This window comes from Brachyistius frenatus, unplaced genomic scaffold, assembly GCF_029030835.1.
Source record: "Brachyistius frenatus isolate BFR_SWC_R1_liver_20210118 unplaced genomic scaffold, ASM2903083v1 Contig_6, whole genome shotgun sequence".
Classification (NCBI taxonomy): domain Eukaryota; kingdom Metazoa; phylum Chordata; class Actinopteri; family Embiotocidae; genus Brachyistius; species Brachyistius frenatus.
In genome coordinates, this window is record NW_027210605.1 from 9,091,150 (window position 1) to 9,115,749 (window position 24,600).

A 24,600-nucleotide genomic window follows, 5' to 3' on the forward strand; every position below is an offset into this window, starting at 1 on the left:
CTTTCCAGTAAATTAACTCAAATATCCAAGGCTTGTTTTTAAGTGATCTGAAACCCAATAAGCAGGAACATAGTTATATGCCTCATGAATTTATGATCTCTATGGTAACAAAGCTCTTATGTGACCTAATAATATGCCTTTGTTGTAGTAAAATGAAAGTAACAGCAGCAGAAACCAAAAGTTAACGTGATCACTTGTGCTTTATCCACATCTACACCAGTGAACTGAGTAACATTCAACAAGCTCCACGGTTTGTGAGCAGATGCACTCCCCCGCTTGTGCTTTCTGTCATCTGCGGCTGCTGCCGTGAATGTGCGGCCAATGAAAAAGCAGGCAGCAGAGCCCATCTGATAAGACCGATCAAACACCTTCTAATTCCAGAAACATACTTTGTGCCTTGGGCCGTCAGCAATCCTCCTTCAATCGACTGTCACTAAACTGGCCAGGAAAACGCTCAGAGACATGTTACTGTACCCACTGCTGCACTCGCCTGCTCCCGCCTACATCTGCCCTTCTGTAATGTTATAGTGCACCACAAATCTGGCTATACTGGTGTGTGTGTTTATGTTTGTGTGTGGTAAACTTGAGAAAATAGGAGCTCAAGCTTTTCTGCTGGTGTTTGTTTTCTTTTAGCATCAATGTGCACTGACAGTTGACCCTGATTTTCCTCTGCCAGTGCGTCCCCGTCTCTTCACACACCACCACTTTTCAACCTCTTTCTCTCTCTAGACCATTTATTTCCTCTCGCTCTGTCGCCTACTCTTCTAACCACTTATTTTTAATTACACGTACGCTCCTAGTCGATCAAATAGCTGTGTAGTGACACTGAAATGCATTAACGTCATAGATTGAAAAGTCGTCAAACATCACAAACAGCATCCATTAAAAGGCAATTAATCCACATCAGGTTGACTGACTTGCCTTCTTTTATGTCCACCTTCCATTTATAAGAGTGCTGTGGAAATACAGTGTTATTCTCTGCCCAAGGAAATGTTACACAGAGAAATAACGTCATTAATGTAGTGTTGTATATGCTCCTATAGGGATTGCAAATAGAACTTCTTTGATCGCCGGGTGGACCTGACCGAATGTTTTTTTTTAGTTTAGACTGTCTATTCACACTGGAACATGCAGTATAGGATGTTTTTTCTCTCACATAACTGGCAGTTGCTTTGGTCCCGACCTCCTCGCAGAAGCCCTACTGTCACTGAGGAGATAATAGCAGCAGGGAAGGATTATGGCGTGAGATCTGAAGTGGCAGCAGAATTTCCCTCCATGAGAGGCTGCAGCTGTAAAAGGCCTCCTGCCTTCACCATCTTCACTTCCTACAGTTTCCATCAAAGAGAAAATTTTCCATTTAACCTGAAAGGTTCTGCCCACTAGAACAATCTCGGATTCTGCCCTCCAGCTCTTCAGGTTTTTATTAGAATCATGTGAAACACTAAGTAGAATTGACATATAACTTCTACTTTTTAAGACCTATCTGAGTGCTACTTTGAGCCACTATAAAGTGAGGTAATATATTATACTGAACTCTATTCAGGGCTTGAACATCCACTTATTGCTAATAAGTGCAGTTCACAACAGTATACTAGTGTAATATAAAAGGAAATCCTCATGTGTGAGCTACATTGTCGATAGAATATACACGAGGAGGATTTTCTTAAAGCACTAAAAAAATCCACAACATAATCAGTTCATTTAAGGCAGCTAATGCACTGACTGATGCCATGAAGTCCAATATAACTGTTGAGTATGTACTATTAAGACTGAACATTCACTGTGAATGTGAGCTGTCACCTGCTTCTGTGATGGAAAGTTTGGGGCTTAAACTTTGCAGGTTAGAGTCCTCTCAGATTGTGTTTGAGGAGAGGAAACTGGGTAAAAGAGCACACCGGCTTTGAAGAGTGAGAAGCAGCTAATTGCCCCAGTTTCAACATGAGGTGAAATTGAAATTGCTCCACTGCTTTTTAGACATTTCTCAAAGGTTCCAGCTGCTCATATGATTTACAAGGTATTTCAGTCTGTCACTCTTCCTCAGCCAAGACGGGTGAAATCCTGTTTGTTTTTTTCAGCGTCTTTGATGTCGGTGTCACGAGGACTGTAGTACAATTTAATGCTGAAATTAGTTTTAAAACCTTCAGACCAAAGAAGAACCAATTATTTACTCCTGCTGATCATTGTTAGGCTGTACATTCCTTACAAGTCCCCTTCCTGACATACAGGAGAGGATTACTTGACAGTAAGAAACATAAACATGATGCAAGCGATTGCTTAATGTGTGAACCACTTGCCAGATGTGTTCTTTAATTCAAATCTTTGGCATTGGTCTTATAACTTTTAATCCTTTGTTTTTATTTGTCTAACTGACTTTATTTATTCTTTTAAAATTATGTTGTTTTATTGGTGTGAATTTTAAGTCTTGTTAATTTGTCTGTGCTGTTATCTTGCTCTATGAATTACTTTGGGTTATTGGAGGTTGGACCAATAAGTTCCGAGACTGCTATTGTTGCTGGCGAACAGTGTCCAGCACTGTAACATATAGAATATACGTCACGGTGTATATATATATACACTGTGACGTCTATATATATATACACACACAGAATATCGGTCAGATATATATTCTCGTATGTTTGCATTAAAGGTGCCTTGAAAATAAATAAATAAACTTGAGTTCAGTTGATGCAGGAGTGTCGTTGACAGGCAAAGGACCCAGATAGGACATTTTACCTGCTTAAATAGACAGCCAAATTGGGAGAGTGTTCATGCTAAATGATTATGGAGTATGAGGCATGTCAAATGAAGCATCACTCCAGTAAATTTATCCCAGACAAGTAATGCTTCTTTTCATGTCATCAACATGTCAAACTTTAATTCATGCCAGGAAACAAACATAGCATCCACATAACAACTGCATTTTCTACATAAAAGAAATGATAAATACCTCAAAAAAGACTGAACACATTCATTCCTCACATTATCAGAGCAACCAAAACTCAACATACTATCAGACTGTACATTTACCAGTGTTCTACAACAATTACATACAGCTCTCATTAGCTACTGTACACGATCCTAACAGATGCTCTTTATAATATTATTACACAGAAGACATCCTGCTTAATTTCTGTACTGAAAATATAAACTTCTATTTGTTTGTACTGCACCGTTAAACTCCTCTGATTACACACTGCAAATGTAAAATGGCTTTTTGAGTAACAGTACAGGCAAACTGCACAATTATTTGGTAAATTGTTATTGTCCACTAATGTCACACAACACCTCAGTGCAGCTCTGGATTTTTTATAACAGAAGTTAATTCTACATTTTTAAGACTACAATAAATATCCGTTCTTCACAATAAGGTCCATGTTTCATATGTTTTTCTAAAGTGCAGGAGTGACACAGATGATAAAAGTTATGTTTGATCTAAGCTATGTTTGAGCTACGTTCAGCAAAATGACGTTCAGTAGCAAAGGTTTGAAGGAGACAACAAAGCACAATACCACAGAGAGAACAAGAGGAAAGGTTTCCCTACCACTATTTCTGCTTTCATCTGTACGGAGGAGTAAGTGATGGATAGTGACGGATCAGTTGTTATTCATGTCTTTCTATTGTTGTGGCATTGCTGACATTATATATATACTCTAAGGTGCTGCTTTGAGTGAAACAAACTAGCGCTGAGAAATAAAAACCATGCAAATCTTTTTTTTTTATTATTATTATTATTATTATTTCTTGTGTTTCTATTAAATCAGAAGCTGGAAAATATGCCGATACGGTGAAATGAAAATCAGAACACATTCTGATCACACAATAAATCCTCGTATTACCTCAAGGTCTTTCTATCCAAGGTTTTCATTTGTTTCACTGTTGACTGATTTATCTAAACAGATTTCTTTTTTTCTTTTTTTAAACAATCCAAAAAACAATCCTGGTCATGCCATGAGGAGAAATTTAATATCAAAAAACAAAAAAGAAGAAAGGATTATACCATCGCCTTCTTCTCGTGCTTTCATTGTGTTGAAGAGCAGCAGCTTTGCTCTGTTAGTTGTTGTTCATAATCCACCAAGAGGCTGTAAAATGAAACAATCATTGAGCATCAATGCTTTATGGTCTCTGCCTGAGCCAAACACATGAGCAATGACAACCGAGACAGAAGCTTAAAATCCATGATCTATTATGTATCTTTCACTCAGGGGTGTAACGTGACAAAGTAATAATACTATGATATAGCACTTCAGTATTTTTATTTTCTTTTATATTTATGTCAGGGTTCACTTTTACTACTTAAAATATATAATTTCACTGCAATACATTTCTCTTAAGCATCTTAGTTACTTACAACTTCTACAAAAAGGAAAAAGGAAAGTAAAATTGATAGCTTGATGATACAGACTGCCTACAAGCAGGTCTGGTGAATCGGTGGTCCGAGCTTCCGAACTACATCTTTGGTAAATCAACTTGACATGCAAGTACAAACAAGTGCTCTAAAAGATCCTGGTTTAATTTCTGTCTCCACCAAAGTCCAGGCATGGCAGATGTTACCGATTTGCGACTACATAATGATAACATTAATAACATTAGTTACAGCTTTGCTTTGAAAGAATAAACTTTAAACTCCCCAAATTCTGACCCCTTCCTTTTTTAATAACAGCACTCACTTATATTTCCAACACTTGAGTACATTTAATATCTAAAAAATTCTATTGATACTTGAGTACAGCAAATATCAGATCCTGTAAGATTTTTACTCAAGTAATTTTCTAACAGGCGACTTTAACTTTTACCAAAGTAATTATCTGGTGAGATACCTGTTCTTTTACTTAAGTGTGGCTTCCAGGTAAATCATACACAACTGCTCACACATTAAACCTGCATTAAATGATTTTTGTTTTTGGCCATCTGAGGACAGCAGAAATGAGTTGTAATTGCAATGATATCCTATTATTAACTTTAAGTTGTTGCAATGTGGCAAATATTTAACAATAATGCAGCAGGCATGGAGCAACATTAGCATTTATTTGAAGGCATGTTTCTGTGCTGCTGATAAATGCAAGTCCAATATTCAATCTGCTTTTGGCTCTGTTTTGGTTTCCACCCACTCCTGAGGAAAATATTGGTCTCTTTAGCTGCTAGTCACCAACTGTCCACCTGAGCGCTTGCCGTGCTGTGCTTTTTAGATGAACAAAAATCTGCTTGTAAGATCCCACATTGATGAGGGCAACAAGAGAGAACCAACATTAAAATTTAAGGCCACAAAACCAAAACAAACAGCTGATAGGGGATCAAATATTCTGTTAGAGCTGGAGGGAGCTACACGGTTGGTTTAACTGTGGATTCATCACTATGAGCGACTCCTTTCAAATACATATCGTTATTTTGATCCATTGTCCATACAAAAATCATGATTATAGCAGCTTTATTATCAAATGTATATTTTACCTGTAAAGCAACTGAATGTGACATTTCCACAAAATATTCTTCCAGAAAAACTAAGCCCTGGAGTTTACTTTATCTATAATCATTTGTAACTTGAACCATAGAAAACCCAAGTTAATTAAAAAAAAAAATCAAGAACTTTATTCTCACAGTTTAGCTATGAATATTCATTATGAATTCATAAAATTCACAAGCTTTTATGAATTAAATTAGCAGCTTTCAATAGCCGGAAAGCATTGTTTTACCTGGGAGAAGCATGGTGGAGACCATTTCTGGCTCTTCCAGTGAGTCGATAATACAGCGCTGGAAGGTCTTACTGATGGATGACTGCAGGTAGCTGAGAGGACAGAGCAATGAAAAGGATGAGACTGCCATTTGCCTCTCAGCAAGGCAATAACACTTCAAAGAGAGGTTGTGAGCAGCCAGGTGTGTGCTGGGAGAGAAATTTTCAGAACACGTTTTCTGGTCAAATGTGCCGTGAAGCCCGTCTGATTCTACCTCATCCAAGAGAGTCGGTCCTGCCAAAACTCATACATGATGAAGCATGATCTGTCTGGCAGGTTCTGGACTGAAATGCTGAGAATGAAAAGAGACAGAGAAACAAAGAGGGGGCAGTCGGGCTTATCTGATATGTGTGGGAAAATTTAAGTGGCTGCATCAAATCACAGAGATCCTGAGGCAAACAGTGGCACAGAGGCAGATAAAAGGACGCACTGCAGGTTGTTTAGGTGGCTGGTGGTGGCATCTGTGTAGATTTTGAGGGCCTGTTGAAACTGCTCCACGTCTTTCTCCTTCACAGACATCTGTCTCTGGACCAGAAGTATGTTCTAGAGAGAATCATAAAATAATGTCAATTTGCACTGTATGTACGCACTGTATTAGTGAACCTTTGCTTAGCACATTCTGGACTCACTGATTTATATGTCCCTGCCAATGTGTCTTCTTTGAGAGGTTCCAGATGTGGACTCTGAAAATAGAGGAATACATATTTCAGTCAGCCATGAGCAGAACAGAAATTAACAGCAGATCTGCCTCAACCACATTGTTACAGTCTGTCACAAAGCATTGGCTTTCACAAGGAGGAGATCACCATCGTCCACCGTCCATCACCGTCCAACAGCCCCAGGTTATACAAAATTCTTGTCTGCATGACCAAGATAAGAAAATATAATTATTAGTGTGTTAGCAGGCTAGCTCAATATCCTTGAAGCACTGATATCTATCCTTGGAAAATGCCTCTTCTATATTTTCTCATGATTACTTTAAATTGAGAATAAAAATGAATCCCCCTGAAGCTATGTGTGCTCTTCTTCAGATCTGCAATCAAAATATCGGTGACATTTTGAAAATGTTCAGGAAATTTAAAACATCTGCACCATTTAGAGGCTTAAATCTGTGCAGCAGTGATGCATCAACATCCGCACGATGTATCAAATCTTTCATCAAACTGCAGCTTCTCACTGAAACCTCCTCACGGGGTTCAGCCTGAGTGGAGCACAGTCTGTAGTCACAGGCTGATAACTAATGCATGATACTGAGTGTGTGTGTATATTGCACTTCAGCTTTGCACTTTGTACAAATCATCCCCTCTGTCAACATGTCTCATACTGCAAGGCTAACTGAGCCTGTGGTGAAACCTGATCCTCCTAAAGAGCACTGCTCCCTCATGAGACAAAGCTTTTTGCTGCAAATTAGTCTTTCTGGCACATTTTACTTACAGACTGGAGGAAATAATGCCGGTGGTACTTAAAGGGCTTAAATTCATGGATGAGATCCTTGTTTTTTGTTTCTTTAACAATTTAAACAACTATTTGCACTGCAAGCAATAAATCCGTATCTAGTGAAATACACTTATTCTCTTTCTTGTGGAGCTTTGATACAGACCTCACACTCCAGTTTGTCTATGAATTGCTCCAGCTGGTTGATCTGCGAGCCCCAATGGTTGTCTGGCTCCACGCTGACCCCTGAACCCAGAAACACAACATCAGCACAGCACAGCACAGCACAAGACGTCAGAGTAATGACAGTTTATAAAAAAAAAAGATGCAGGGCAGTGTTTTGTTTTGGGTACACCACTACAAGTGTTTTCCAGCCTTTTGTCAACCTTTTGTCCGCATCAGATCGACCTACAGCATCTTTATCCCTGTGTTCCTGAAAAGTACCTGTGGTGAGCATGCCAGAGTAGGGGTCAGTCGGGGAGAGACACATGTTCTTCTGGATGCGTCGGCCGGGCCGTTTGGTCATCCTCTGGATAGGCAGATCCTCGGGCTTCTTCAGTATCCTCCTCTCCGCGCTGCCATGGTCATGAACAGCCTCCATGGCACAATCAAGTGAGGACTGAAGGGACTGCAGCTGGGTGGAGGTTTCCCTCAGCAGGAAGCGTGTCACAAACTGACCCAGCACTGATGAACCCTGATACTCCTGGAAGGAAGAGTAGAAATGAAGGAAAAGAATCAGCCAGGATGTAGGTAAAATAAATCAAATTTTCTGTTTTCGATCATTCACTTATTCTCTTACATCAAAGAAATATCTATTGTGGCTGGTTTTCAGATTAACTGCCATCTTCTTTCACCAATTAAACCATCGCATTTTCGGGTTGTTTATGTTTGGTTGATTAGGTTATCACTCCATAAGATCCTCTATTATCAGGTCTCTTGTTAATGGTATTCAATGAAAGGCGCCAAGCTTAAATAGTATTATTACTACCAAATAAAACTGAACAAAAACACAGAGATGAAGTTAAAGTGGTAAATATGCATAATGTGAAAATGTCACTGTGTTGTGCAGATTTCCTTTAATTAATCATTGCAAAGCACAAAAAGTGATAATGATCGATCCAATGAGTGGAAAGTGCTATTTTGATAACATATAGAGCCTCAAGCAAGTTTTCAGAGAGCTTTCTGAGAATGATTAACTTCAGTGCAGCAGCTGCTGTATTCCTCCACACAAACACAACCTTTCCAGCTCAATCTTCGTGGATAATGAACCTCATCACCCTCACCAGCACCCTGCGGTGCCACAAAATAGAGTTCAGAAGACATGACAGGCAGACATTTGAAAAATGACCACTGAGCTTGTTGGAATTCAATATTTCTATGTGCTCTGTTTTCATGGAGGAGCTGCACGACATGAGTAATGAGCCCCGGTCCTTCTCAATTTATCCTCTTTTTCTTTTCGAGACAGATGAGCTGCAACACCAGAGTGGATATCTTCTTTTTATCTCAGGGCACCCCAACAAAGCAGGAAATACATGTTATTTTACTGTTCACATTACTGGGCATTATGAAAGCATTATTACAAGTAAAAGCACCTGAAGAGAGCATACCTCCACCACAGCCAATAGTCCACCCTTTTCTGATAATGTCTGTATATATTTACCGCTGTGGTGAATTGTACATTTTCCAGTTCTCCTGTATGAAAACACTGTCCCTGAGTGCTCCGTAACAACTGCTTGCTGCATTAAATTTGAACAAATGCATGTGTATCCCAGATGATTACTGGGACCTGTGAATGTGGAATAATGACATGAGGTATTTCTAGAATAACCAACGTTTTGTCACTACTATAACTTTACTACCGTGTACTGGATTTAAAATGTATGGGATTAAGTAACCCAAATGTGATATATCTCACAATGTTCATGAAGGTGAAAAATAATTTGAGGACACGGCACATTATTCAGATCTGCTCCAAACTTGAATGGCTTCTTTTTTGGCCCAAGATACCTTTCCATCAAGTTTTATGAAAATTGGGCTCATAGTTTTTTTGTAATCCGGCTAACAAACAAACAAACAAATAAAAAAATAAAAAAACAAACAAAAAACCAGACTGAAAAGGGTTGGAGAGATGTTGGCTCATATGTGATTGATTAGTTGTTTGTTTTGGCTGTAGTGTAGTAATCTGAGTGAAGTATTAATATTAATGGTAAAACTGTGTGAAGGTAAAGATGAACTACTCTACATAATGTACATACTGCTTCCAGCCCTTGTTGTAGACACCACCCCTTTTTATATTTGCAATGGTTAATGTTACTGTCTTTATTATGCTGACTAGATGTCAGCTACCTTTTCTATCCTGGTTGTAGGTAGAGGGAAATCTACATCTCTCTCTCCAATGCTTTAAGTGAATCTGTCTGTAATGTAAAAAGCCAGTAAAAGACAGACATTTGGAGGCTGTGCTGCTTCTTGCTGGCTGTATCTCTCACTGGCATCCTGAGTTAAGTAAGGGCTATTCTGCAATCAAAACCTTACAGTGATACAGAGAAGGGGAAGTACAAGAGAAAGAGCCAGAGAGGGAGACCATGTCGGAGAAGATGGATGACAGAAAGGAGATAAAAACGTATGCACCTGAGTGAACAGAAAGAGGATAAAAGGAGATGGCGATGTGTTTGTGCTGCATTTATGTAGAGGACTTCTGACTTCAGATCAGTTTGACAGCTGGGGGGGAGGTTGTCATCCTTCATTACTGTCATCTACACTCTACTACTGCCCTATATTCTCTGACAATCATCAGCAACTGCAGTGGAAATAAGTTGCTGCATATCACAGAAAAACAACCTCATTATAACTCTGCATCCACAACCAAGCGTCTCTCTGTTCGGTCCACTCGTGACTCTCCTCCGTTGCCAAATAGAACAAAAATATTCACCAGTTGGCTTAACATGGAGGGCTGTGTGGGATCAATGAAGACTGAGCTGAGCTATTGATAGAGTCTTAGTGGACGTTCTCTGATGCTGATCCCTACTGTGTGCGCCTAAAACAACATGATTATAGCCCTACTTGTCAGGGGCAGACACTTAAATCCCTTCTACATCTCATGGAATATTAAGTGTACGCTTCAGCTCGACTGGGCCTCATAACAAGATTTCTAAGGCTCTAATTAGCATGCTTCACAAACCGAGGAGGGTGATTTTTATGAGATACTGTGTCTCATTATCTGAAAGTACAGATAAAAGAGACGGCGTCAAAGTCTCACTCTTTTGAACTGAACAGCAACTCCAAAGTCTTTTTTCTTAACAATTAGGATAGATAATATGAGTCATGAAACCAGCGATATGTTAACTTGGTTAAACTAGTTACTAGATATTTGAATAGTGGTCTTAAATAAAAAATACTCTGTTAATAATATTTTCTGAGAATAAAACAATACTATGTAATTCAATCATTGCCATTCCTTGAAGATAAAAGATATAACAGATGTAACCTGTGGTGGCTCAACAAACAAGACACATACTGTACATCCCACATCAAAACATGTCTGCATAAATGCTGAAAACTTCACAACATCTACTCCACTCTCAATTAATCATTTAATGTATTCGTCAACAATTCTGATAAATTATTAATCTGGTTTTCTTCAAATTCAAACATTTTCTGGTTTTATTTCTCTTTTCAGTTGATTCTCCTCTTGGGTTTATTAGCCACGTGAGCAGTCTGCCTCTGGTGAGGCCGTGTCTGCCAGTCAGTCCACACTTTTGGTCCAGACGGAAATATCTCACCAACTGTTGGATGATTGCCATGAACATTTTTACACATATCTATAATGTCCTGAAGAATAATCCTAGATTTTGGTGTTGCCTTAATTTTTCTCAGACCCTGTTTCCATTTGGCTACCTCAATCCGGACATATGCAACCTGGCCGTGATCAGACCACAAATGGCCTGCAAAAGTACAGGTGGAAACACACTCAGGAAGCATTGAGCTCTGATCTGTTCAGGCCTCTTTCGAATGTGGCCAAATGGAAATAGCCTCTCAGATGTCACCAGAGGGCCAAAGTTTAACACCTACCGAAAAGATGTAAAAATTTTTACAAACTTTATTTGGCCTTCATGGACCCCAGATGAGGAATCCCACTGACTCTTATGATCACCTAATGTTTCCTTTTAATGCCTCCTCTAGTGCAAGTTTACATCTGTGGTTCTGTGTGAATTGTCTTCTGTTGGATGGATTGGCGTGAAAAATGGTTTATACATTAATGACCCCCTCTGAATAGATGGTTAACTTCACTGATAAAGTAACTGGAAAATATCATTATCATCATAAGGTCAAACTTAGAATTTGTCCAGTATTTTCTCCAAAACGAATATCATCTCCCATCAACCTCAGCCTTACTTTCTATTTAGAGCTAAATCCATATTTCAGCTGTTTTTCAGTCATCCATATCAAACACATCTGACTGGACAGATATGCTCTATTTTAATTAATGTAGCTGCTCTCACACACTGACGTCTATTTCACCCTGACCTTGACATCATGGTTATGATTTTATGAGATGATCAACGTTATTCACTTCATCTGTGAGCAGTCTGAATGGTAAGGCTCATTTATGTATCACGTCGGGCTCCTGGAAAATCACACTTCTGTACAAATTTCTGAAAGAAAGATTATTTTGTAATAAGTGTTGTAACTCTGACTTACAATGTGAAAAAAGATTTAAAAAATATATAATGTAAGTCAGCCTTTTTCAAATGAGGCCACAATGTTATTTTCTGGCTGATTTACGAAGACAAACATCCGCCATGTTTTTAGAAGCTACTTTTGAAAGCACGGCTCATCTTGTAAGAGTCTTAGAGCTCATGTTTGAAAATGTTCTCTCAGAGAGGACAGGAGGAGCAGACAGCAGGCAGGGTCAGTCATGCTGAGCGGTTTTCTTTTCTCGTGTAACGTTGCTACAACAGACTGAGCTCAAAGACCTTTTAAACTGACAGCTGAGACACTACTGAAAACATTCAAATGCTTCGAGAGATGAGGGATGCTTACAAGTGTTTTAAAAGCTGTTTTGCAACATTTACATTTTGTATTGACATGCAAAATGTATCATCACCCACCTCTTTAGTTTTATCCATTGCCTTCAAAATGGCCACGTTCAGCTTCTCCAGAGCAGACAGGACGTTGACGTATTCTCCCAGATGAGGAGCGAAGTACTCTGGAGGAGAAGAGGGCGAAGCTTAGTTCGTCACTCTTAACATGCCTCGTGTCTGATCAGCAGACTGATCAGTGGTGTTTTCAACAAGAAGGAAATTAATCACTGCTGACAGTGTTGGCATTAATAAGACTTAAAGTAGTTTGGCTAAGGCCATAATGACATCTTAAGTACTGAATAACTGAGACTGAAGCATACTTGTGTTTGAATTATGGTCATCATTAGCCAGCCAAAGCAAAAAGAAACAGCTAAAACCATGAAGCCTTGATCTTTTGTAGCCTAAAGTAGAATCCATGTTATGAACTATATGCATATGTGTATGTGGCTGGGTGGTTAAAAACATGTTTTTCTGTAGTATTAAAAATTTGAACACATTTTTACATCTACTTTACAAGGTCTTTAAGTCATTCTATTAGCAGTAAACTAAAGGAAGAATGACACATACCTGAGAGTTTGTCTATGTCCAAGTTGCTGTGAGGCGATCAGAAGAAAACAGAAAGAGGCATGTTAATTAAATAGATATAATCGGGAAGCCTGAAATATTTCTCTCTAGAATTACAAAGAGCCCAGGCTTTGCCTTTTTAGCCCTGCTAGCAGCATAGTTTAGGGATGACAGATTGTCTGTGTGTGTTGGTCGATCAAGAGTCCAGACGATTAGATGGATCACCATCATCATCCTGAGATGATGATCTCTTCTGACTTTGGCGGTCCTCTTTCCTTTCTTCTAGTGCACAGATTTTTAAACTGTGATGCCCATCAGATTTTCAGCCGGTTGTGGAGAGATGAGATGGAAAGATACTGAATGAGGAACGGGCGCATTGTAATTGGGCGGTTAATTGGTCCTGCTTATAGCAGCATGTTCAGCAGTTGGAGCTGCGGCAGAGGGTTTGACGTGGTGACATCTTAATGAAGGTACTCGATTTTTTAAAAAAAAAACCTCAGTGCTCCATAGCTGCAATTTGCATCAGAAAGTCTCTTCGTTTTTTGAGGCATAACTAAATCAAATCTTAACCTGCAGACATCATACAAACATTTTTCTATTCAGTGTGGCTTCTATCGTTATATCAATATTTCTGAATAAACTCAAAGTCATTATCTATTGTGAATTAACATCCATAAATCCTCTAAGGATCAGAAAAATGATGTTCCTCATATTCCAGACCTTGCAGAAAAAAACCTCATGTCTTTACTTTTCCACAGGATTAAAGCAACAGGATGAGTTGTCTGGAGATTCACCAGTACACTGAAAACAAGAACTGCTAAAAGCTCATTTGACATACTTTTAATGGTGTCAATTTGCTGGAATGTGCAAATATTGGCTAAAAGAAATGTCCCACAAAAAGGTCAATGACACCATGACTTATTTAAAATAGGATTTGCTTTGACAATGATATCTCATATACAATTTACTTTTAACACATCAATTTGATAAATGAATGCATAGCTGGAGTACTTAGTTGTATGTTATGTTTTGCAAGCTGTCTAGTTGACAGTACAGAAATAAAAGAGGTGTAGCTTCCATTGTAACACCTGGGGGGTCATTTATCACTGTGATTGGTTGTTATTTCAGTGATGCCAGCAGCTCAGGTAATTTCTTCTACATCACAGCTGTTCTCACAGACACATCAAAGAAGACACCCTTTGTGCTATATTATTAAAAAATGTTATACCAATGTACATTCTTCTAGTTTAACTGTAAGCCAGTGGCAGAGGCAAATGTTTACATGTTTCTTATCTGTGCTCATCAGTTACTCAACAGGCTGCTGCAGACTCTTGGGCTTGCAACCCAGAATTAAAGCTTTCTTCATGAAAGGGAGTATTGACATCTCACTGCCAGGCAGCAGGAGAGCAGGCGGGGCTACCGATGGCAGCAGAGTTGGAGCGCGTCCAAAAGGAAGATGAGCTTACTCTGTCTGCTTCCTGTCAATGGAGTAATACAGCTCCTCCATCTGCTCTTCAGTGAGGATACCATCAGTGAAGTATGATTGGAATTCCTCCAAGGACAGCTTCCCATCATCTGAGGGGGGAAAAAAATTGTGAAAGTTACACCTCACTGAGGCCTGAAATGTTTTACCACCTCAATGAAGAGTTTGTCCATAATTCAACAGCCTATAATGGAACGAGGCTACTTTGGCTTCACAACTCTACATTAATTCCAGTGATGAGCTCAGAGGTGCTGCCGCAAAATAAAATATTTCCTATGAACAGGCATATTCTTAAATTTTGTCTTTACGACGGCTAGTTGAGGAAGTCTAAGCAGAGCTGATAATAATGACTTGCTCACCAGCTGCATCCTATTGGCACTAAATCTTTCTGAAACCTATACACCCCTCTGCACAGCTCTGAGTTAACAGAATATCACATAATTTATTAGTTTATAAGATACATTTTTACTTGTTACCAGCTCACACCATGGATGCTGTGAACATGATTCGTTTGCAGGGAAGGTGTGCCAGCAAAAATGTATTATGAAACATTTTATTAAACATTTGTTGTGGTGTTGCAGAGTTAAACACAGTTGGAAGAAGAAGCTATTAGAAGAGACAGAATCATAATTCCTTTCTCAAACTTCCCTGTAAAAATCTTGTTGCACATGATGTAGGAGTAAACACAACCTGTTGCACCTCTGACTCACTCTCCAGCCTTCTCCATCAGAGCTGCTTTGGTTTGGATTCACACCCAAGTAGACACCCAAGTACAGTGCAGCTCAGATGGTAGTTATACAAGTGTTCACTGTTTCTCATGGATCTAAGCTGCAATGGCAGAACTGCTGAGCTCCTGGCTGTACACAGTGTTTGTCTCACAAACTCAAGGACCGTATTCTGTCCAGCATGTGCTGTACCTAAAAGACCTCTGATTAGATCCAAGTTTTAACATTTGATATGCAAAGATGAGCTCACAGAGCACTAGTATGTAATCAATGATTATGGACACTGTGTTGACATGAAACAACTACAGAATTGTATCATTTGTTTAGACACTTAGAACTGACTTTGCTTTTCCTGACTCCTCTGACACTGATAACCACAACTTTTGACTCTCTGAAGCAAAAGCGGAATTAGAGGGATGATTTTATATATTTTAGTTACGATAAATTAACCAAACAATAAAGAAACCACAACAGAAAATGTGTTGTTTTAGAAGGTAGTGAAAGGCAGTTTTGAATCTGGATCAGTAATAATTTCAGTCAATCATGTCAGTCATTTATCAATCAAAAATGACAAACATCTGTTGTTTCCACGTTCTGAAATGTAAGGATTTCCTGTCAGTTTTATATCGTTGTGAAAACATATGGAGAAAAAAAAGACTGCTTGCAGACAGCCACTGTCATGCCATACGTTCGGATCTTATACATCTTATACAGTATTTCCCACACATACATAAAAAGAAAAAACTGTGTGCTACTAAGAAAGCGGATGAAACACTTTCCTCCACACATGTTCCAGGGAACATCCTTCGGGAATCCTAAAGCTAGAGGAGCTAAAACCGAAGCAGCATAAATAATTCATAAAGCCTATCAGCTGAATTCATGAGAATATGAGAGGTAAGAATAAACTGAAGAGGAGACATTGTTGGGGAAAAAAAAACCTCTCCTTGCAGATAATCTTGGTGCTCTACATCTCACAGAATTTCATTTCATTTCATTTTATTTTTTATTTAAGTGTTATACAATATATTTAGTCTAAAAATGAAACCACTTGCTCTACATGTTGTCCCAAAGTGAGGATGTCTAAAGCTGCAACAGTTAATCATGATAACCAATCAGCTGATCAGCAGAAAATAAATCTGTGGCCCTTTTGATTAATCCCTTTAAGTTATTTTTTTAAAGCACAAATGCCAAATATTCTCTAGTCTAACATTAAGATTTGCTGCATTTCTCTGTATTATATTTAGATTGTGGACTGCTGGTTAGACAAAACAAGATATTTGAAAATATCACCGCTTGAAAAGATTGTAAACTGCATTTTCTCATTATTTTTAAAACATTTTAAAGACTAAACAATCAATCGAACAACTGTGAAAGTAACCTGCATATTAATTGATAAATGCTAGTTGTAGCCATGGGGTAATTGTTTTGCTTACACACTAAATGGTTAGAGACAGCTGAATGTTTGCATCTCACAAGCTACTGCCTTCCATCTCGAGCTGCAGCACTTTTGCACATTACAGTATCCTCTGAGATTTCTGCTGCTGCCTACTAGCCTCTCTGCTCCAGCACTGAGTGCAGCATTAATTAGAAAAACTTCAACAGAAAAAAGTATGTGAGACTGAAACCTCACAGTTCCTGTCTAGAGAGGAAAAGCAAAAACCAGCTTTTGCACTCAGACTATCAGCTCCCCAAAACATATCCACATACATCTTTTTTTTTTTGTCATCCTTATGGTTTAGATCAGTTTAACAGCTTGCTTTTAAAAATATATTAGGAACAAATCAACAATGAAAATAATGACAATAGATAAGGCACAGCCATGTGTATTACAGACTAATCACAGCACACGGCTGCTGAGTAAAAGCTTTGAGTATTTACTTTATATTTATGTACTCATATAATTGTTTTTTTCTCTCTTAAAATATGTAATTCCTAAATACAATAGCATAGAGGAGTGTCGTGGGTTGGTATCCAGCCCTCATTATGTGGTAAATCCACAGCACTGGCAGCGATATCAAGGCAGCCTACTCAGTACTGATTGGAGAGAAGCATTTTCCTCTTGGGTTCTCCACTCAGTGAGTTCAAGGAGACAAAAACCAAGCAGAGCCAAGCTGCAAATTGAAGATAACTAACAAAGAAAATGCAGCAAAATTGTTTGCTTTTGAACTACCTTCCTTCTTTCTACAAAGAGTGAAAAATAATAGCTTTGTGTCAGTGCCGGGGTGCAGCAGAGTGGAAGAAAGGGCATGAGGAGCAGAATTGAGGCTTCACAAAGATGCATATCAACATTATGCTTATTGAAATAGTGCCATCTATTTCTATTAAAAGGCTTCGCCTCTGTTGTGTTTCGTACACGATCTCATTGCACTAATTCACCAAGTAATCACCTGAAGCAAGTTTCCACGTGAGGAAAGAAAAATCAAAAAAAGTGGAAGGCTGTGGCTCAGTCGGTAGAGTGGGTTGCACACTAATCAGAAGGTTGGTGGTTCAATCACAGCTCCTTCTGTCCACATGCCTAAGTGTCCTTTAGGAAGACACTGAACCCTAAATTGCTCCCGATGGTATACATCGGTATGTTGTAAGTCGCTTTGGATGAAAGCGTCAGCTAAATGTAATGTAAAAACCCACCGACCCACTCCCTCTTCACAACAGCCCAAAAGAAAAAAAACACCTTTTATGGGCCCATTTATAATTCACAAACTGAAGATGTTTTTTTTTTTAATCTCTATATCTCCACCCGAGCTGTGAGGCACCCCAGACAACCCTTTCTCATGGCGGCACATATTGCATCATTAATTCTGCTCTTATGTAACACATTCACCGTCCTCCCGAGAGAACTGATCGGAGCTCGTAGATACTCTACAAGCATTAATCACTCACCCCTTTTTTGCATTTTACATTCCATTACATGGAGATGCAGGGCATGCATAGAAAAGTAGAAATAAAAAACATTTGCCTGTTTGTCAGCACTGTTTTTCACGCAGAGCCGAGTGCTCTGTGTTTTCCTGGGAGACATTTAGGGGGAGGACGTCGTTGGAAGTAAAGAGGGAACGTTGTGACACATTAATCATTTGAAACAGGGACATTTTTGCATTGGGAATACATTAGATGCACATTTACTGCAAGTCTCAGATGAATTTGTACCATTTGGAGTTAAAATGGGTTTTCTATAGAGGGAATGAGTAAAAAGCGAGCAACAGCTGAGGCTGCTGTTATAGTATAGCCAAATATACTACAAATGTGTGTATGCATACAGTGCAATGTGTGCAGGATATATTCCTAGCTATCGCTGTGAGGAGCAATGCATTGCTGCTGGCAATGCCTCCAGATGAGCAATGCCTGCAGGCTGAACCCTTTGAGTTCATCCTGTCAAATCCAATTGCATCACAGAACAAAAAAGATGCCACTGCGCCTGACCTTGGCTATTTATAGCCTTTCTATCTCACAAGGATGGCAATGCAATAGAACGGAAAGATAAGTTCCACCAAGGTTACATAGATCGCCTCTGAGTTAAAAGAGGACGCCTGTCTGAACAGAGCCATCAAACACAGTTCCTCCTGTGTGCAACAACTTCTTCAAAGAGGTTTTAATTGAGTTAAATTAGCCGTATAATCCAATTAGCTGTGTATTCTGCTTACTCACCATTTTTGTCTGCCCGGCGGAAAATCTGAAAGAGAAGAACAAGATCATGTTTATGTTTTTTTTTCTAGATACATGAATGAATAAGAAAAAGCAACTTTAGGTTTTTAGAGATTCTAAAGAGGTACAGTGTCTTCTAGAGTTGAGATGTGCAGCTACAATCTGAGATCAATGCAACACAAATACACATTAAGATTTTGGTCGCTTGGAAAAGCAATGATGCTAGCCAACCATTACAACCATACACAGGTTAGGAAATCATTCCATATAAAATCTTTCTTGGCATATTCCTCTTTCTTTATGAACAGGAGGACATGAAAGAGGAACTTTATTTCCCTCATTTCAATAACAAAAGAGACCGGAGACATCTCAGGAAATGAGATGCTGACATTTGTGTGCACCCAAGAGGAGCTTCAGACTGATAGCTTTTAAGTGTGTTTTTTTTAAGCAGGCACTAGGAACGAATCAGGCTGCTTTAAGATATTTCCCCAGTTTTATGAAAAACCTGCACAAGCAGGAAGCCGCACTCCTTTATGTCCATTAATTAATGCTGTGAGCATTATAGTCAAATCATTCTTAATATCTCCGTGAGAAAAGAGAGGAGCGTTTGTGGAGTGTGAGATCAGAGTGGCACCTCTTTCATTTCAGCTTTTATACAGCTCAGTCACCCTGTGTGGACCAATGGAGTCCGCCGGCTGGTTGATTAACTGTGTCATCACAGCAGAGCAGTGAAGTCACATCCAGCTGTCACCTTTTAAGCACATCGGAGTGTAAAGTCCTCGACACGCTCTGCTTACATCCAGGTTTTCAACAGCAAACCTCCTCCATTCAAGAGACAGCATACTGAATTCACTTACTAAGAGAGCATTTACTGAACCTGAACTACCAGAAAGAATGGTACTGAACCAAAGTACAGAACACAAACTTAAATGTTGGTCATCATGATCGAATCCTGAGGAACTTATTAACCATCATTCACAAAAAAATGATGTATTCATATATCGGATGTATTGAACACATACTGAAATGTGTGAGACACTTTACATATCGGAATGACAAAATAGGTCATTTGATTGTTGGACCAGCGACAGGCGTACAGGACCTTCGTCATCATGGTAACAATATTTAACTGTGAAACAGTCGCAGATATTGCTGGCAATTATTTTGACACGGGACACAAACAGCAGTCCCCTAGGTGAAAGTCCTGTGTTTGATCCATCTAACCACCCCAACATCCCCCCTATGTGGACTTTGTCACTATTTGTACTTCCTCACTTGACTTCCTCCTTTGCTCAAGTCGTAATTACTACGACCACTCTAGGAATTGTTCATACAATTCCCGGCATCCGTTGGGTTTACATTCATTTCTGTATGGTATAATAACAGCAGTATCTTGAATCCTTTATTGTGTTATTATGCAATTAATCACTGTGACCGACCAAGTCACATTACATTATAGTTGTGTGGTAATGCAGATGACTGTTCACCTTCAAACAGTAACGTAACAAAGACACACAAAAAAACAATGCAGACCTGGTGTTCACTAGTGATGATTACCCAAGCTAGATTACAAAAAATGTGGTTCTTAAATGGTTGTCACTAAAATATATACTGCAGAGCTGAAAAAATGAACTTGTCAGAACCTCTGAGTGCAAATATTAACCGTATTTTTTACATACTAACTGTCCTTGGGTATACAATTAGCACCAATAACACCTATAAAATGAGAAAGTAAGGTTCAAATGGAAAGAACGTTGGAAAATATTAAATAGTGTGTGGTGTGGGAAAGTTTGCTCTGTGAACTCATCTTCAATGAGTGGGTTAAACTAGCCTTTCACCGATGACTAGCTGATCTTTCAGTCTTCAATATTCATAGTTTTCAGTCATAATTGTATTGCTATATATTTGAAATAAACTGCAGTAAAGCTTTTAAAGCTATTTCCTCTATGTCAGCAGATTGAACTCCAATCAAAAACACCTTTTCAGAATAAACCTTGGGCATTTTTATTTGCAATTTATTGTTACTTATTGGTTAACACATGACAATACTACAGTAAACACTTTAAGTGGTAGAAATACACAGAATTCATAGTAGATGGAAAAAGCCATGCAAAATAGCTTTCATATCTGTGGACCAACAAGCAGGCGTGATTTCTTTTTTTTTTAATGCAGGTAGGCATCACTATCCCTGTCAAATGTCCCTATACACTGTACAGGTGCTCATGCAATTATCCTACTGTATCAGAACAGAGGAAGTCAGCAGGGGGCTGCTCTATAAAATATAGACAACAATTTAGCACATAAAAAACACAGACTCCAGAGAAATCTGCGGAGATTTACTGGCCTTTATTGCTCCTTTATGGGATTATGTGGGAGGTCGGTGGAGTCGATGAAGGTGTTGGTGTCATCCCACAGAGCAGATGGAATTCTTTCTAAACGTAGCATTATTTACATGGATGCATTTTCTTAATCTTATTCAGTCCTTGGGGTCTACTATATGTCACATTGATTGCTATTGAACGCAAGGCTACAGGAGGAAGAGTAAGTGATACTCTCAGAGCATCTACTGCATCTCATCTATGAAATGCACAAGGCTGAAGCAAATTAATCTTATCTCAAAAAGAGCAGCAAAACACCTCTCAGGTGGAAAAAGAGTCGCACAACAGTGAGTCTGTCAAATCAAGCAGTGAGTCCTTCAGCTTGTCTAATTAAATAGATCAAGAGCATTTTGTTTACAGAGAGAGAGACAAAGAACACAAAAAGCTTCCTCAAATTAAGAGTCTAAGTGAAGAGAATTAAAATTTCCCTGTAAAGTGTTACAAATATGAGTGCCTATACCAGCATGATTTAGCTGAGGAAATAAAGTGAAAAGTGCAGGTTAATGACACCATACTCTTTGGACAGTGGATGTGAAGAGATCACAGTAAAATCAGATAAGTTGCCTTCCAGTGACATTACACATTTGATATCTACATCTATTAAAGAATAAATAACAATCCATTGGCCACAGTTATAGGTTCAGTGAATGAATGTCTGTCTAGAGGTTATGCAGTGTTGTGCTGGAGAGAATGGATGCTCACAGCATTTGAAGAGAATGCGCACTCCCTGCAGCCTATTTTCCCTTTTTGCTGGCCAAGAATTGAGGAATCAGAATTGAATTTACAGCCAGCTGTCAGGAAGCAAAGCTGGGAAATGATGCTGCTAATACACCATCTTCCTTTTTCTGGGGCAGCAAGAAAGCCACAATGGCTCCAAACATGCAGCATTGCTTTGATATATAACACCGCATGTACACATTAATGCTGCTCGCTTTTACGTGGAAGGATATCCAGCAATTATTTTCAAACTGTGGTAAAAAATAAGTAGAAACATTTCTGCAGTGGCGTTATCCTGTAATATTCTGATTAAATAATTTAAACTGTATCTTTCTATTTTTGAAATGCATTTCAGTTAGAGCTGTGAAGGCAAATCTACTCATCAAAAGATAATATTGTTTAATATAAACATGTTTCATCTAGGGGACAACCAATGTCATGACGCTCATTATAATATGTAACTCCGGTAAATAACCTCATCAAAATAACTACACTGCATTTCTTTGTAGGTAAAAGGTCAATTCAATCCAAAAAATAATAATATTTAAATTGAACGTCAGATGACGAGTTGTGTTGGGTTTCTCTTATTATTGACGCAATAATGGACATGCACTCACCTTTCTTACATAATAGCGCTGCTGTACATCAAGCCCATATGAATGGCGGATTGACATGCATTAACTCAATATGAATCATTCATAAAGAGAAGAATGAAGGACAGTGCATTACTCATATTGAGCGTTTGTGCAACGACCCCCCCCCATCCCCTCCCCCCACCAAAAAAAAAAAAAAAAAAAAAACACGAGCAGATCAGGTCTGAATATGGACACCAGCACGCACAAGATTCATGAAAATTATTCCAAAAAGATGTATTAAAAGAAAGAGGTTGTATTTTGTAATTCTGGTAAAACGGTGTGTACTCACATCCTGGAATAGAGAGGTGCTTTGATTTTGGTTGTGGTCAAGCTCCTGCTGTTTTCTCAGATGATCGTGCTTGGCAGACTGGAGACACATGGTGATCATCTCTGTACAGGCCAGCATCTTGCTTCTTTCGGTGCGATCTTATGCCTTATTCAGGGGGAAAGAAAAAAAAAAAAAAAAAAAAAAAGATTGTCCGGTTCCCCTGTGCGCTTCCGGAAAGATTGTCCTTGTCAGGGAGGAGGATGGTGGCTGCTGATGTCCTGCGCTCCAGTCGGGATGAGATGGACCCAGCACGTCGACAGCAACAGGGAAAAAAAATAACTCCGCCTCCACGCGCGCAGCGATTCATAAAAGACCGATGAATACACTATCTGCTGGTTAGAGTACACACACACACACACACACACACACACACACACACACACACACACACACACACACACACACACACACACACACACACACACACACACACACACACACACACACTGTCAGGGTGAACGCTTAATTACAGGCTGGCTGATGTGGTGTCAGTTTTACAGAGAACAGGCAGAACAAAGAACAGAGAACCAGGAGCGGCTCGTCAAGCAGACAGGCAGTATTTATTTCCGGAGATATTTGTAGACTTGCTGCAATCGGTTCTGAATCAATACCCCATTTAGGTTGTTAAGTGAAGATTTTAAAAGTGAGTTTATGTGAACGTATTATGGATATTGCCTGTATCTGAAAATTTAAAATGTATTTGTGTTTTTATGATCTAGGTAGCTATAATATTCATTGTAATAGTCCTTGTTAAGACAGATGTATTAATGACATCCCTTTCGGTGTCATTATTAATATTGCTATAATATTCTTTCAACATAAAATGTGCCAAAAGTTATTGTGGTAAAACTGCTGTAGCGATTTCTTTCCTATTATAACAAAGTATGTTCAGTGTTGGAAGTAACCATATTTATCTACTCAAATAACTCAAATGTACACAATTTTGATGTACTTACGTTACTTCAAGTATTTCCATTTGATGCTCCCTTATACTTCCACGCCACAACATTTCAAAAGGAAATATGGTACTTTTTACACTACTCCATGTATTTGACAGCTTTAGTTAGTTATGATTTAATAAAATGGACAATACAACAAGCTTTTAAAAGACAACACATTATTAAAGATGAAACCAGTAGCTTCTGACCTTTTTCGGGTCACACTTTAGATATCTAAAAAGTAGTGAACAGCGGCAACCAATTTCCCCCTCTAAACTTTTCAAATGGTTAAATTTCAATTTAAAAAAAACTGAAAACAGATTTGTGGACCAGAACTTTTTTTCAGTAATGTTCCTGCAACCCTTTAAATGTATCTGCTGTCCCTGTATATAAGACTGTTTATACAGTAGTTCAAACCAGCTCCACCTGCAGCAGTTACAACATGCTGTTTGCACACTAATGCTTCAGTGTTAATAATCTCCTGATGTCACATATAATAATATATAAATCAGAGGGACCAAAGCAGTACTTTTACTTTAATACCTTAACTATATTTTGCTAATAATGCTTATGTAGGACTTTCACTTGTAATGGAATATTTTAACATTGCTGTGCAGGTACTTTTATTTAACAAATTCAACCAAATTTAGCATTTATAAAAGATAACATGAATACCCCACATGTAGTTGTAGGCAATTACACATATTAACAAATCCTTTATAAATATGTGTCAACTGTCTCACCAGTGGAAACCATTCACAATTTAATAATGTCTCATGTCTCCTTATTTATGCATTAAAAGTTAACATAAATTACTACTATATCCCTGCCAGAGTATTATCTCTTCAGTAATTACGTAGAAGAATAAGAATGTTACAGTTTGAGTTTACAGCAACATTCTGTCTAATAATATTTCAATCGCACATAATATCACAAATTCTTCCATTTT

General features: G+C 38.6%; 1 protein-coding gene across 2 annotated transcripts; it reads right to left on the reverse strand.

Moving 5' to 3' along the window:
- Positions 1–2,841: 2,841 nt before the first annotated feature.
- Positions 2,842–23,045, reverse strand: LOC138615444 (N-terminal EF-hand calcium-binding protein 1-like). Of its 2 annotated transcripts, XM_069689109.1 has the most exons (13): positions 22,675–23,045; positions 18,659–18,683; positions 14,275–14,383; positions 12,812–12,837; positions 12,272–12,369; positions 7,608–7,866; positions 7,330–7,409; positions 6,536–6,589; positions 6,359–6,412; positions 6,160–6,272; positions 5,944–6,021; positions 5,691–5,782; positions 2,842–4,079 (listed from the first exon to the last, which is right to left on the reverse strand). In XM_069689109.1, exons 1-13 carry the CDS (start codon positions 22,789–22,791, stop codon positions 4,051–4,053), a joined length of 1,134 nt encoding a protein of 377 aa, XP_069545210.1. In that variant the 5' UTR covers positions 22,792–23,045; the 3' UTR covers positions 2,842–4,050. The 2 variants fall into 2 exon arrangements, with proteins under 2 accessions (XP_069545210.1, XP_069545211.1); XM_069689110.1 differs by lacking the exon at positions 6,536–6,589.
- Between the last annotated feature and the right edge of the window lie 1,555 nt (positions 23,046–24,600).